Source organism: Benincasa hispida, chromosome 4, assembly GCF_009727055.1.
Source record: "Benincasa hispida cultivar B227 chromosome 4, ASM972705v1, whole genome shotgun sequence".
In the NCBI taxonomy this organism is placed as follows: domain Eukaryota; kingdom Viridiplantae; phylum Streptophyta; class Magnoliopsida; order Cucurbitales; family Cucurbitaceae; genus Benincasa; species Benincasa hispida.
In genome coordinates, this window is record NC_052352.1 from 7,294,475 (window position 1) to 7,310,594 (window position 16,120).

The 16,120-nt window shown below is 37.2% G+C and overlaps 1 protein-coding gene across 1 annotated transcript; it reads right to left on the bottom strand.

Annotated features, from left to right (window-relative positions):
- Positions 1-4,090: 4,090 nt before the first annotated feature.
- On the bottom strand, positions 4,091-15,913 carry LOC120075671 (uroporphyrinogen-III synthase, chloroplastic). The gene is made up of 9 exons (XM_039029274.1): positions 15,637-15,913; positions 14,319-14,406; positions 14,039-14,105; positions 7,159-7,274; positions 6,565-6,660; positions 5,376-5,431; positions 4,830-4,915; positions 4,572-4,706; positions 4,091-4,486 (listed from the first exon to the last, which is right to left on the bottom strand). The coding sequence occupies exons 1-9, from the start codon at positions 15,901-15,903 to the stop codon at positions 4,420-4,422; spliced, it is 978 nt and encodes a 325-aa protein (XP_038885202.1). The 5' UTR covers positions 15,904-15,913; the 3' UTR covers positions 4,091-4,419.
- Positions 15,914-16,120: the final 207 nt, after the last annotated feature.

Consider the following 16,120-nt stretch of genomic DNA (forward strand, 5'->3'; position numbering starts at 1 on the left):
ACATCTAATTGGTCAAAAAGGCAAATAATAAGCAAAATAGATAAATGCCAAATAGATAGATATACATTCAATTCTCATGTCATTAAATCCAAACTTTTAAAAAGAACATTCAAGAGATTTAATCTTCATAAAGATACTAGAAGAATAATTACCTCAATAATAAAAAAAATATAAAGTTACCGAAAAAGCTATTTTCTTCTGTTAGATTCAAGCAAGCCATAAAAATTGCTCCAAATGAATTAATTTGTCACTGAAAGTCCAAGCAACAATTGCTTCTTGAATTACATCTACAAATAAACCTCATCCAAAAGATTTTGGTACCCATTATTTGGGTTCTTCATTGTTAGTGAGCAAAGATTTTGGAACTCATTTAAATTTAGTTCCAATATTACTAGGATTCATTCTTGACAAATAACAAATATCAATTTTATGACCAATTTTACCACAAGAATAACTTCAATGTTAGGCAAAATTTTCTTTTTAACTAATTGATTTTGTACCTTATTTCTATTCAAGGAATTCTTTCTAAGAGCATTTTTCAATTCAAAATAATTTTGTCTAATATGACCTTTAACTTCACAAAAATGACAAACATACACAAATTTTTATTTTATATGCAAATCTCTAACATTTACATGTTTAGGCACAAATTTAACACTTTACATACATTTAGAATTTTCATGAAAATGTTTAGGCACAAAATTTGATTTTTCATGCATAGATCTACCTTTTTCATGACATAAAATCCATATTTTGGTCTAACATGAATTTGTTTAGGCATAGAATTTGATTTTTCATGAATGTTTCTAATACTTTCATGCTTTGACACAAATTTAATTTCAATAAATTAGGCACATCTGATGAGACATTTTGAGACATAGAGGGAGTGGCCTTAACAAAAGTAATACACTTAGAAGAAGAAGTATATACTTTTTTTTCAAATCATTTTTTTTTTAAATCCAACAAAAAGTAAAAACTCATCATGTGTCCAATTAGCCATTAGACATAAACATAAAATAATATTATATTTTTTTTTTCTTTTTTAAATTTATTTTCATTTTAAACCAATCCAAAAATCAAAAGTTCACCATGTGTCATTCCTCTTATGTTCCAAGTGGCACCTTTCAATTGACCCACTTTGATGAAAAAAAATCTATCACATCGTCAATTCGGGATTTTTCCGTTAAACTTGTTTCGGCTATATCTTCTTCGTTTGAGCTCCGATTCAAGTGATTCAAAATGCATTGGAATAATTATTTCGAGTTCTATGTAATAGACATTTCAAACACTCAAATTGTTAATAAATTAATTCAGGTTTGTTATCATCAATCCATTAATTAATTAATTAGTTTGAGATTAAGAGTCAAAAAGCAAAGATGCAGGTTATGCACACGACATCAAACAAGGGAAGCTTGAACCATGGGCAAAAAGATGCATCTTCTTGGGTTATCCTCAAAGAGTTAAGGGTTACAAATTATGGTCACTTGAAGCCGGTGATAATAAATGTATGATCAGCAGGTATGTAACTTTTAATAAGGCTTCTATGCCCTGGAAAGAGCCTAAAAGTTTCGAAACTCAGAATCCTCCTGATTCCTTTGAAATTGAACTTGGTTCTAGAAATACAAGTATTGAAGAAGTTGTGTTAGAACCTGAAGGAGCTACCGAAGCTCACTTCCCTGCTGAAGAAACATCTGAACAAGTAGAATCTTTGCCAGAGGAAGATGATCAAGTTGTTTCGGATCCTCAATCCACTTGAGACCAGCCTCTACATGGGTATCAGTTGACCAGGGATAGAGAAAGAAGGGTTATTCCTCCTCCATCTCGGTATGATTACTCTAACCTCGTTGGTTATGCTTTGAATTGTGTGGATTATAGTGATGTGTCCAAAACAAATAACTATAAAAGGCTTTAAAGTCTGAACATTCTGAGAAATGGATCGAGGCTATGCAGCTTGAAATTGATTCTCTTCATAAGAACAGTAAATGGATTTTAGTTGAAAAAACTCTGCTTCAGAAGATTGTAGATTGCAAATGGGTTTTCAAATTAAAACCAGGAATTACACACTCTAACAAACCTAGGTTTAAGGCAAGGTTGGTAGCTAAGGGATACACACAAGAAGAGGGTGTTGACTACACTGAAATTTTTTTCCCAGTTGTGAGACACCTCTATTTGAATCTTGTTATCCTTGGTCACTCTGATTCGGTAAAGGAAGGTTTATGGTTGCAAGGTCCTATTTCAGAACTGATATCTTCAAAGTGTGAAGTAAAGATCTTCTGTAATAGTCAAATTGCCTCGTCCTTGTCAAAGAATCCAACCTTCCACAATCGAACCAAACATACTGATGTGCGGTTTCACTTCAACAGAGATATGAACGAAAAGAAGATTTCACTTGCTAAGGTTCATGCGACTCAAAACCCAGCTGACATGTTTACGAAGGTTCTGAATGGTGACAGGTTTATCTTCCTTCATGACATGCTGAAGCTTGGGTTGGCTAACAGACATTCTGTTAGCATTGTTTCAAAGAGCTGTGTTTTTTCATATTGCATCCGTTAAGAGGGTGAATTGTTATTTTTGGGAATTAATACAGCTCAGCATTTGTGTGACTCGTGGTAATTATCAGAACTTGGGTTAACTAACTTTAATTACTATCAAACTCGGGTTATCGTTATTCATCCAACTCACGAAATTACTACTTGAACTCTCTAGCTTTGGAGGTATTTTGGTGAGCGAGCAAGTTTTGTTCATCTTGCTGAGGGATTGTTCTCATTATAGTTACTCTCTCCCTCCTTGAAGTTAAATGAAATTCTATGGCTCTCTAATTCACAGTAGATGTAGACATCATGTCCAACCACTATAAATGCTCGTCTTGATTCTTCTCCCTTTCAACTCTCGGTTTTTCTTTTCTATTTCTCTGCTGGTTTACAAATTGTTTCATTCCACTTGAAGCTTGAGTTTTAACACAAACTAAAACATAAATTTATCAAATAATTGAAGATTATTTCAATATTTGAAATAACCTTTTTCTCTCCTTCTCAAAAGAGTGTTTCAATTTGATACCTACATATTTGTCATCCATTACATTAATGTGAAGATTATTAAGGTTTTATTCTATAACTATTTAGTTTTTAAAAATTGTGCTTGATTTTTTATAAATTTTTTACTCTGATTTTCATCTCTCCCACCTATATTTGAATTATTAACCAAATTTCAAAAACAAAATCAAGTTTTTTAAACTTTTTTTTAATTTTCAAAATTGACTTATTTTTTAAAGCATTTATAGAAAAGAAGCTAAGTAAAATATATNAAATTTAATTTTCAAAAACAAAAATCTGTAAAAATTATTGAAGTGTTCCTTTAAAAACAGACATGTTTTTAATTTAATAAAATTAATCCAGAAACCGTGACATAGCTCAAATAGGTATTTATCATTTTTTTCCTATATGTGCTTAAAATTCTCATTTTGACCATTTGAATAAATGTATTGAGAATGTTAAATAATAATTTTTAGAAAAAGTATCTATTTCCACCCTAAACTAATAATTATATTATACACTTATTAATTCGAAGTTTAGATGTGCAAATTATATTTATCCTAATTTTTATAAGAAAAGCGTGAAGAAAACCTACGTTTTCACAACTCACATTAACTAAATTTTAAATTAAACACAATTTGTATAGTTTGTAAATTTTCAAATTTTCAATTTCATGTTAACTAAATTCGTGAAAGTTTAGAATTTTGTGTCTGTATTCACAACTTAGTTTACCATTTTTTGGGTTGAAAATTAAGAGACCATTAAATCCTTTTAAATTCTAAGATCTTAAAGTTTAACTTTAAGATTTTCTTTTTCCTTTTTCTAAACTTCTCTAAACTTGTTTGATCTAACCATTTTATATTTACTTGTTTACCTTGAGAATAAACATGAGTTCACTTCCAACTCGCATTGTGTTTGTTAACATCTAAGTTTTGACATATAAACGCTAGGATTTTCGCAATTTATTTGCATGTTCGATTACAAACTGCTCGTGGAAACTTCATTATTTGGAGCTACTAAATTTCAAACTAAAGTTTGGATGAAGAGAAGAAAAAATATTTGGGATAATGGAGCTGAATTTACATTCTATTAAAATAAAATAAAAGTCAACCGAACATAACTCAACTAGTTCAATAACGTGTCATCGACCAAGAGGTCAAGGTTTAAGTCTCTCACCCTACATGTTTAACTAAAAGAACAATAAAGAAAATAGATCAATGGGCACTAATTATCTAATACCAAAGCCAACAAACTGTGGGATGAATGTACGTAGGACTACTGGAATAGAAAAGTTCCATTCGCCTAACCTCGAATAAATACTCGGGCAAATGGACGGGTGATCATTCCATGATGATGAGATGCTTTAATTCACAACTTCAAATATTTGCTAGTCTGAAAAGTGACCAACCACTTGAGCTTCTGATCTTAGTGCTTCCAATATACTATCAACCCACCTGCATCTCAATTATCATGCTTGTATATATTCAGTATTCGTTATATTCGATCTACTCAATTAAGTCGAAGTACGGAATAACTCACCCTTCCAAGCCAGGATTCTTAGGGTAGTAAATGTTTTTCAATCCTAATCTTTTCGCTGCTGCTGCAGTTGTTTCCCCAATACAGGCAAGTGATTTTTCCCACTCCTTTGGCTCTGAAATAAGATTGACCCACGCGCTGTTGCGACAGATTCGTGATCAATGCCAAGATGAACAAACAAATTCATACTACAAATTCCCTCTTCACTTGGGGGAGAACTAGTTTAATCAGACAGTACAAGTAATTTAAACTGCCGCATACCGAACTGCAGAAGGGGAAGCCACTGTGACAACAGGCAATGACCTTGCTTGCTCGAGAATGGTTTGATCAACGTAATCAACAGGTGCCTGAAAAGCACATCAGTAGGGCTGATGCCTAAAAAGTTTAGGAAGAGAATGGTGGAGGAACAAGGTATTATTATTCAAGATTCCTACGGAGAGGAGATATCCATTTCGCACTCAATAACAAATTCAATTTCATTCTTTTTTTTTTTTCCTTGTAAATTTCTCCTACACCTTTACTCCAATGTACTGGCTCTCTTCAAGTATCTTCCAAAAAAAAAAACCTCTACCCCATACAACAACTAATTATCTAAGTATTGGCATGGTATACTAAAAAGAATGTCCCATATAATAGTTTGCTAGTACTGATTCCCTCTAGATTTGCATTGTACAATTTATTTATTGAGAACTTTACTCCAGATCAAACAAATGAATACCCTCTAAAAATTGCGAGGACTGAATCAGTGTGGCTTGTCTTTAAATTTTCAGCGTACAAGATATATATCAAGGGACGTGAATACTTTACCGTGGTGTAGGTGTTAAGCCTCATGACCTCAAATCCACGATTTGAAAGGCATTCCTCTGTACAACAGCAAAAAGAGATACCAAGATTATTTTTTGAAGCCATTACTTTACTTTCAGTTATAATAGACGGAACACCGAAACCACACCAGTACACTGGTGCTACAATGTGACTAACAAATACTAGACCTCAAAAATAAATAAATAAATAAAAGTAAAAGTAAAAATAATTTTTTAATAAAAAAAAGCAGCTAACAGATAAAATAATTGGTTCAAGTTTGTCACTGTCTACTTGTAAACAGATCAGTTGACATTAGAATTTAAAATCTCAGCTACAGTTTGCATAAATCAGGTGCACAAAAGAAAACATAAATTTTGTCGTCTGAATGTTAAATGTTGCATAAATCACTGTCTACTTGTAAACTGAGGCTTGCCAGTTCAGTTGAAGAACTGTTAATAAAGGATGTACAAAACTGGGAGGAACAGGGAGAGAAATATATCTTGGATACAGTATACATCAAGTGGTTTGTTACCATTAGTTATGAGTCTATGACTCAATATTATAATTGCAGCTTGATTTAAAATTTTCATTCGGGATTCAAAATTGATTTGAGATATCTAACCAAAGTTCAAATTACTCATAGCTGAAGTTATACGTTAGTTAAATGTGGATATACTATATATATTCAGAAAGAGAGATCAATCTGTATGAAATATGAAATATTGCTATAGAATAAACAAAAAAAATATTGATTTTAGCAATACGAGCCAACATCTAACTTCAAGTACCGCTATCTCCAACGTTTTTCCTTGGATCTCTTTAGAACAAAAGTTCCCAATTATTGCAGTGGCTAGAACATAAATAACTTGGCCACTAGTATAACTTTATTCATCTAATTCGAGATATTTTTTAAATTTTCATTTGTGAAAATTTGGCTAACCATTCCAGGTAGAATTGGACTTATCACAAAGAGTGGCTAATCAAGTAAACCTTATACAATTTATAGCTGCATGCCAGGAAGCAACAATTTAGTAGCAATACTTCCAGTTCAAATTGAATTTCTTTTAGTTATGGCATGAGAAAACAAGAATGGGTGGTTTTTTAAAAAATGATGATGACAACAAACAAACATCCATTGTTACCACATTATCTAATGGGAAATAGCTCTCAGAGTGTAAAAGAAAAAACATACCAATATCATTGCTTGCTTTAGTAGAAGCAGGATACAAGACACTGCACCTTGCATTTCCTAACTTTGGAAGCTCAGAAGCCAAGACCTTGCCTATTGCTGAAAGAGATAATTGGAGAAAAAAACTAATTCAAATTATGATGTGCAGGACAACCAAGCACCTCTGCAAAAGGATTCTTATTCTAATGAAATCCTACACACATAATACAAATAATAAATCGTCTTTGTCCTCTCAATTCTTTTGAAAAAAAACAAAGACAAACGAAAAAGAAATCTACTGTGAAGTTACAAACACCTGGCAAATTGTGATTGTTCAACAACAAGCATAACAGAGTGAAGATTGAAGAATAGAATCTACCAGCACAAATAGTATCTAATTCATTTGACATATTTCTCTTTTTTAGATATAGTTCTAACATTCCATTTCCATACTACTGCAGTGTCTTTTTGGAGAGTTTTTCGTCATGTTATTTGATTTAAGACAATAAGTAAATGATATACCTAGAAATGTTAATAACATCATGCAAACAAATGCAATCCACAAATAATTCATATACATGCATCATGCATGAGATGTGATTTTGACATGCATCTTACCTTTTGAGGGTGCAAATGCCACTTCAAGTAGTTTTGATGATTGCAACACTTCCTCAAAAATGTTAGCTGTACCAGCTCCGACAACACCTATTCTAACTTTTGGCATTCCAGCGGCCCTAAGGAACAAAACAATGTGAAGGTATCTGTTAAACCCCCAATGATTTACACTTACAAAAGAAGGGGCAAAAAGGGGAATAAACAAGAAGAAGTTGTTACAAAAGAAGCAGTAGGGAAAGATTCATTTTCAGAGGAGATAGAGGGAGGTGAATTCGGTTAAGGAGGGGGGACCACTTTCAGCCGTTAAATAGAGCATCCTGAGGTTATTGAAGGGCAAGGAATTTCTGTGAGATAAATAAGAGCTAAGGAAGCTTTCATGGAGAGATTCCCCAGCTCTCTCGAATTCTGCTGGACCCTTTTGGTTTTCTTTTGTTTTTCTTATCTTGATTGTTGCTTATTGATATCACCAATTCTCTGTTGTCAAGTTCTTTATGAGTAATGAAATATTATTAAATCTGTAGCCTTCTGTGCACTGTTTCTTTCTTTCTATTCTTTTCTTCTTTTGTTCCTTGGTCATTTACTCGTAGGAAGGTGAAGGACACTCCAGGTTCTTAACAGTATCACTCACCGAAAACCTTTTCATTACGAACAAAGCGAAGGTGCTACTTAACACTATAAAGAATTCAGGCCCGTATGACACCCGAAGTTAACACTCCCAAGGATGACCTAAAACAGCTTTAATGGAAAACACGATGTGAAAGTATTGATCAATCTTGAATTTGTACCCATTAACTATGCAAATTGCTATTCAACAGCAAGAAAGTGACGACCAGTGATAAAATAAAATTCAGAGACACATTTTGACTCACTTAACCAACAATACATTTCAAAATGAATGATATAGCTCATGTACCACACAGCAATACAGCTTGAACAAAAAAAAGGTCCCAACAACGCACTCAATGTTGTAGAATGGTGAAAGTAGGGTTTTTTCCTAGGGGTATTATTGTAATTGTTTTCTACCCTAGGGCTCTCTAGGGTCTATTTATTCACCCTGTTCTCTTGTATTCAGTGTATCAATTAAAAATAATAAGATAAAGATCTGTATCGTGGTTTTTCTCCTTGTTCTAGGGTTTCCACGTAAACTGTGTGTTGGTCTCTCTTTTCTTATATTTCATCATGATATCAGAGCATGGCGACGAAACCCTAGCCGTCATTGACGAGAACCAACCATAGACATCTACAGACGAAGCTCCAATCATGGACATAAAAGCTGTTATCCAAGAAGCTGTAAAAGAATACCTCCAATCTGCCCTACCGCAACTTCTTCCAGCCACCATAGCCGCCGTCCAGCCGCCGCATGGGGCGCCGTCAACGTCGATCGAGGGTTCCTTCGAAGGACAGAACTGTGAGATCGGGCCACAACAACCCTCGTTCGCGCCGACCATGCCGCACGAGTCATCGGCCATTCCTTTCTCTGCCCAGCCACGACCGCTTCGGGAGCCGACCCGAGGAGAGAAACCGACGCAGCCGATCGCATCTACCTCTGTCCAACCGCGTTTTTCCCAGGCACGGATCCGAGCTACCGACCCGACGCCACCGCAGCCTTTCCAAGCGCCGCAACCTCCAATCGTGTTCTCTCCGGCCGACGCCCTGATTCCAGCATACCCAGCTGGTTCCTGTCTCTTATACACATCTAGATGTGTATAAGAGACAGTATCCGGACTGCTGCTCCGATGTCGTCGCTGTCTTTCCAAGACCCGACCTGATTCCAGCATACCCAGCTGGTTCCTCTCACAACCAGCCGCCGGTCGAAGGCTCTTTTCCAGCCGCACCAAATCATGGTGGTTCGGCCCAGTACCCTAACGATGTTCGACCCAGATTGGCCTATCTTCAAATGCAGATTTCAAATTTGGAAACGGCCCTTGGCCCAAACCCTCAATCAGTCACCACAGAGAATCCGATAAATTCGTTCTCTATTTTACCCAATACAACTTACTTAACTGGTTCAATGGGAAATACTGTAGGATTTCTAGTAGGAGAAAAACTGAATGGGGTGAATTATTTCTCCTGGTCCCAGTCGATCAGAATGGCCCTAGAAGGAAGGCACAAATTCGGGTATCTGACAGGAGAAATTCTGAAACCTATCCCAGGCGATCCTCAAGAAAGAATCTGGAAAGGGGAGGATTCTCTATTACGTTCTGTCCTCAATAGTATGGAGCCATAGATTGGCCGACCCTTACTGTATGTAGCAACTGCTAGAGATATCTAGGAGGCAGCCAGGGATCTGTACTCAAAGCGACAGAACGCATCTCAATTGTACACGTTACACAAACTGGTCCATGAATGCAAACAAGGGACCATGGATGTTACTTCCTACTTTAATAAATTATCAGTGTATTGGCAAGAGATGGACCTTTGCCGATAGGTTGTCTGGAACTGTGCATAAGATGGGGCCCGGTACTTGAAACTTGAAAAGGTAGATCGGGTGTATGTGTTTTTGGCTGGATTAAACCCAAAATTTGACAGTGTTCGGAGTCGCATATTGGGTCAACGACCTACTCCTTCTCTCAGAGAGATTTGTTCAGAGGTTCGACTGGAAGAGGATCGGTCACATGCTATAAACAATTATGTGGTTGTTTCCACTGATGCACAAAGGCTTCCAGTGCCGACAGTGATAAAAAGCCCACACCTATCTGTGAGCATTGTAAGAAGCCGTGGCATACAAAGGACCAATGTTGGAAGCTGCACGACAGGCCCCCAAATAGTAGGCGACGACAGTCACATGACAAATCAAATTCTGGGCGTGCACTCGTAAGTGACTCAGTTAATGAGAATACACAGCATCAACCCTCAACCGATAATAAGACCAATTTGAGTGTTGTCGGGGTGAGTGTCATTGCACAATCAGGTACATTTCCATCTTTTGGCCTTATTAGCATTAATGACAAGAAACCCTGGATTGTAGATTCAGGGGCCACAGATCATCTCACCAGTTCTTCAGAATTGTTTGTTTCATATTGTCCGAGTGCGGGAAATGAGCGTATTAGAATTGTAGACGGGTCTTTTGCCCCGGTTGCAGGGAAAGGAAATACCTCTCCTTTTAATGGTTTAGTACTACGTGATACACTTCATGTGCCTAAAATCTCATATAATCTTTTATCGGTCAGTAAAATTACAAGAGATCTTAATTGTAAGGCCATTTTCTCACCAGATTTTGTTGTGTTTTAGGATCAGAAGTCGGGGACGACGATTGGCACTACTCGGCACGATAGGGGGCTCTACTTCCTTTTTGACGATGCTTCTTCTAGGGAGGATCATAGAACTGGTTTTATGTCTTTAAATTTTTCTACTTCCGAAAATGACTTTATGTTATGGCATTATCGTTTAGGACATCCAAACTTTCAATATATGAAATATTTGTTTCCACATTTATTCCGCAATATTAATATAGCGTCTCTAAATTGTGATGTATGTATTCGTGCCAAACAAAGTCGTATTACTTTTCGTTCTCAACCTTATAAGTCGTCCAGTCCTTTCTCCCTCATTCACAGTGACGTCTGGGGACCCTTGCCTACTACCACCTCCACTGGTAAACGTTGGTCCGTCACCTTCATAGATGACCACACACGCCTCACTTGGGTGTTCTTACTTGCTGATAAGTCTGAGGTGTCTTCCATCTTTCAACAATTTTATACCATAGTTGAAACCCAGTTCCATGCAAAGATTGGGATTTTGAGGAGTGATAATGGACGAACACCTCTTTCCATGACTTTCTTGTGTCTAAGGGGATTGTCCACCATAGCTCATGTGCTTATACTCCCCAACAGAATGGAGTAGCCGAGCGTAAAAATCATCATCTGGTGGAAGTTGCCCGGTCCTTAATGTTGTCTGCCACTCTTCCATCCTATCTGTGGGGAGATGCCATTCTTACTGTTACTTACCTCATTAATCGCATGCCCTCTCGTGTCCTTGACTTTCATAATCCTTTCCGACTACTCGCCTGAGTTCTGATGTACCCCTCCATGTCTTCGGCTGTGTCGCGTTTGTCCACTCCCATGGCCCAAATCGCACAAAATTCACCCCTCGTGCTCAGAAATGTGTTTTTGTTGGGTACCCTCTCCACCAACGTGGGTATAAATGCTATCATCCGTCCTCTCGTAAGTATTTTGTCTCCATGGATATTACTTTCATTGAAGATCAGTCCTTCTTCCCCGTTAGTCATCTTCAGGGGGAGAGCTTGAGTGAAGAGCCTAACTGGTCCTCCTATGATATCCCTTTAGGGGAATCCGCCCCGATACCTTCTCCTAGTTCTGAAAAAGCCTGTCCTATCCTCCCTACCAACTAGATTCCATGGATAACCTACTATAGGAAGAATCTTAGAAAGGAAGGGACGCCACCTGTTGAACAGCCAACTCCGGTCCATGAATCAGACCCTGCATCTGGTCCAAGTACGTGTATTCCTGAAACTAATGATGTTGATATATGTATGGAGACTGACAAGTGCAGGGAAGATAAGGATGAAGGAGGTGGAAATACTGAAAATGTGACAGATGAGGAGATAGCTAAGAATGATAGCAGTAAAGGAAAAATGCTAGTCTTTGATAAGGAAGTGGAAGATACTACTGAAATCCTTGATATACAGATGACAGATCATGCTGAGAAACCTAGAGAGTTGGAAAATCATGATGCCTCTCTCGATCTTCCAATAGCACTGAGGAAAGGTACTCGTTCATGCGCGAAGTACTCTATGCACAGCTACATGACATATAGCAATCTGTCTCCCGAATTTAAAGCTCTCACTACCAACTTGGACACTACCAAGCAGTATTCGTGAAGCAATGGAGAGTTCTGAATGGAAAACGGCTGTTATGGAAGAAATGAGGACTCTTGAGAAAAATGGGACGTGGTAACAGGTGCCTTTACCTGAAGGGCAGAAGACAGTTGGATGTAAATGGGTGTTCACCGTAAAATACAAATCAGATGGGACAATGGACCGATATAAGGCCAAACTGGTTGCTAAAGGTTTCACCCAGATCTACAGAATTGATTGCTCTGAAACATTCTCTCCCGTGGCCAAACTCAACACTATTCGGGTTTTGTTGTCGATTGCTGTAAACAAAGATTGGCCACTTCACCAATTAGATGTTAAAAATGCATTCCTGAATGGAGAATTGAAGAGGAAGTCTGTATGAGCCCTCCTCCTGGATTCGAGAGTCAGTTCAAGCACAGGATTTGTAGACTGAGAAAGTCATTATATGGACTGAAACAGTCTCCAAGGGCTTGGTTTGATAGGTTCACCACATTTGTTAAAGCACAGAGATACAAACAAGGGCACTCAGATCATACACTGTTTACAAAAAGGTCCGACTCCAAGAAGATTGTAGTCCTCATAGTGTATGTTGATGATATTGTTCTGTCTAGCGATGATGAGGGTGAAATTACAAGGCTCAAAACAAGAATGGCCGGAGAATTTAAGATTAAAGACCTTGGTAAGCTGAGATACTTCCTTGGAATGGAAGTGGCTCGATCAAGAGAAGGTATTTCACTATCGCAACGGAAATATACACTGGACTTACTCAAAGAAACAGGCATGACTGGGTGTAAACCCGCTGACACACCCGTGGAGTATAATGCAAAACTTGGTGTTATAAACAACAAAGTTCCTATTAACAAGGAAAGATATCAGAGGTTGGTTGGAAAGTTGATCTACCTGTCCCATACAAGACCAGATATTTCATATGCAGTAAGCGTGGTAAGCCAATTTATGCAAGCTCCATATGAGGAGCATATGACTGCAGTTGAGTGTATTCTTCGGTACTTGAAGGGGACTCCTGGTAAGGGTCTAATGTTCAGGAAGTCTGAAAAAAGGACTATTGAAGCATTTACCGATTATGATTGGGCAGGCTCTGTCGTTGATAGAAAGTCAACCTCTGGGTATTGCACCTTTGTCTGGAGTAACCTTGTCACCTGGCGAAGTAAGAAACAGGGAGTAGTGGCTAGGAGTAGCGCTGAAGCTGAGTACAGGGCGATGAGCTTAGGGATATGTGAAGAAATCTGGTTGAAGAAGATGTTGTCTGATCTTTACCAAGATAGTGAGCTTCCAATGAAGTAGTTTTGTGACAATAAAGCAGCAATAAGCATCGCAAACAATCCAGTCCAGCATGACAGAACCAAACATGTAGAGATCGACAGACACTTCATTAAAGAAAGACTGGATAATGGGAGCGTTTGCATCCCCTATATTCCCTCAAGTCAACAAGTGGCAGATGTTCTCATCAAGGGGTTACTTAGACCAAATTTTGACTACTGAATTAGCAAGTTGGGTCTTATTGATATTTATGCACCAACTTGAAGGGGAGTGTTGAAAGTAGGGTTTTTTCCCTAAGGGTATTATTGTAATTGTCTTCTACCCTAGGGCTCTCTAGGGTCTATTTATTCACCCTATTCTCTTGTATTCAGTGTATCAATTAAAAATAATAAGAAACAGGTCTATATCGTGGTTTTTCTCCCTGTCCTAGGGTTTCCACGTAAACTGTGTATTAGTCTCTCTTTTCTTATATTTCATCATAAAATATAATTTATCTGATGGTAGAAGCATAACAATGTATATTATCAAATAGTAATATGGTGTTTCCATAGGCCGTTTCACCTGTAACTTGAAATAAACCATCCATTACTAAAAAGATTATTAACAGCTAGACCAACAAGTACGATGAGTATGAATTTCTTAAAGTAATGACATCCTATACATAGAAATCAAGTTTTACGCAACTTCAAAGCTTGCGAAGTTTTAGGAAACTAACAACTATCCAAAAATAAAAAAGAAATTGCGTGACATACAAGAATGATGAGAGTCTAGTGAGTTAGTTCTAAACCTTACTTCCATGCCTCTAAGAACACCAAGCCAGCTTCAGGGGAAGTTATGACAATCCAGTCAAATACAGAATCTGTTAATGAAGAAGAAAAGATTGTAAGCACTTGTGTCTAAAATAATCTTAACATTGAAAATTACAAATAATTATTGCGGTCAATTAAATGCCATCAGAAATACATCCTGCAATATTATGTGGCATTGCATTTGACATGGAGAGAATCGTTTCAACAAGAATGGCAAGATTTTTTAGGAGTTCAAGGAGAGAAAACATTTGTGAAGGACTTACCACTAAGTACAGAGTGTAGCCTATTCAAGTCAGGTCCTTGTCTGTGTTGAATGAGGGGAAGTTCCAAACAGTTTATTCCATGCCTTGCCTGTGATCAATATCAGGAATATCAACACAGTCTATATTGGTTTCACACATCACTTGTAGCTTGCTCATCCATGCAAAAATATGAAGGCCAACTACTTTTGCTTTCCCATTATTTTACCTTCACAACAGTTCCATTAAGAATAGGCAATCAAATTAAGGGTTATTATGATTATTATTATTATTATTATTATTATTATTATTATTATTTGTGGAAGGGAATCGAGGAGAGAAACATTGATATACATGTAACCTTATGTTCATGTCAGAAACATTTATCCATTGGGGGATGATAATGGACAAAAGTTCGAGATAAAACATAATGGCTATTCTCCATCCTAAACCATACTTATTCTTGATTGACACAAAGGATTAGTTTCTAGATGACATACTATGCCAGACTAAGCAATTAACAGGATTCCATCCAAGTACTCCACCTATACAAGCACTAATCAAATCACCACGAAAGTACAAAATGCATCATGGAAAAGGTGAAGTTGATATGAGCATTTTCTTGACTCAATAAAGAGTACCAATATTTTTCATATCAATGCTTCCTAAGACCAATAAGTAGCTATACGAAGAAGCTTTCTCTGAGAAAAGAATCGAGATTAGCTAGTAGTTTACCGCCACATGTAGAGCTCTGGAATGGTTCAACATAGTTCTGAGAATATACATAAGTACTGAAATTGAACCGAAGCATTTTTCGAGTATAAATCAGTCATTTGATTTTAGAGGCCTTCTTATCTTACAGCCGATGATAGAAGATATTTTAATTATTGGAAAACAGAAACTACTTTGGTGCTTAAAAACCATTACAGTTCCAATTTATCTCAGCGGCAAGAAACATCCACTGGAATGCTCATTCTTGTCTCCTCCGAAACGACAAGAACGACAATATTCCAGTAGTTGTAGAGGTAGTACGATTCTCAAAATGATTTAACAATTTCGGAAAGATCTAGAAAACTGGTAAGAATTTGAGAAGGCAACAATTAATCAAAATACTCGAACAAACAGCACTTATTTCAACATTCAGTAAACGCAAAGAGTTACAAATCGCTGCACCACATGATACAAGAGACTAACACAATGCCTTGGCATGATGAGAATCAAAGTGGTGGACAAGAACAAAGCAAAAGAAAAGCCCGAGGAATCAAAAGATAAATCAACAATCCGAACAAAAACATCCTCAGATTACAAAATCAATAGAGAGAGAGAGAGAGCGAGAAATTACCAGAGCATTAACGAGCTTCCCGTTCTTGCCGCGCTCTCTTGTAACCACTACTTCCGGCGCCGAAATTGAGGAAGACGTAATCGAAGTGGAGGAAGAACAAACAAGAGTTGGAGTTCTACGGGGAAGTAAGATTCGCCGGTAAAGTTGCAGACAAGGCGAAGGAACAACTGAAGCCGGATGAGAGAAAGAAGAGAGAGAAATTGGAGCCATGGGGAAACGTGTTGAGCGGAGATGAAAAACTGAGAGGGTCAGGCCAGATGTTAACATAACAAAACTCATGGCCCTTAATTAATCCTAATTATTCTCACTATTTAAAGGGCCAAATTTTTCTGCCACGTTTCGTCTTCTCATTCGTTGACAGGTTTCTTTATCGTTATTGTGATACGGAGAACCACACTCGATTTCTGCCATCGAAGTAACGGAAATTTTGACGATTGATAGTGGACGGCGGGAATTTTTTTCATTAAAAGAAAAAGGAGCTCGT

Bases quoted from the DNA above. Each gene is read 5' to 3' on its own strand.
- LOC120075671 (XM_039029274.1), bottom strand. From the start codon at position 15,903: ATGTTAACATCTGGCCTGACCCTCTCAGTTTTTCATCTCCGCTCAACA. The intron at 14,407-15,636 runs GTAATTTCTCGC...TATTGATCACAG, and splicing joins GGAAGCTCGTTAATGCTCTG to GCAAGGCATGGAATAAACTG. The intron at 4,916-5,375 runs GTAAAGTATTCA...TGTGCTTTTCAG, and splicing joins GGCTTAACACCTACACCACG to GCACCTGTTGATTACGTTGA.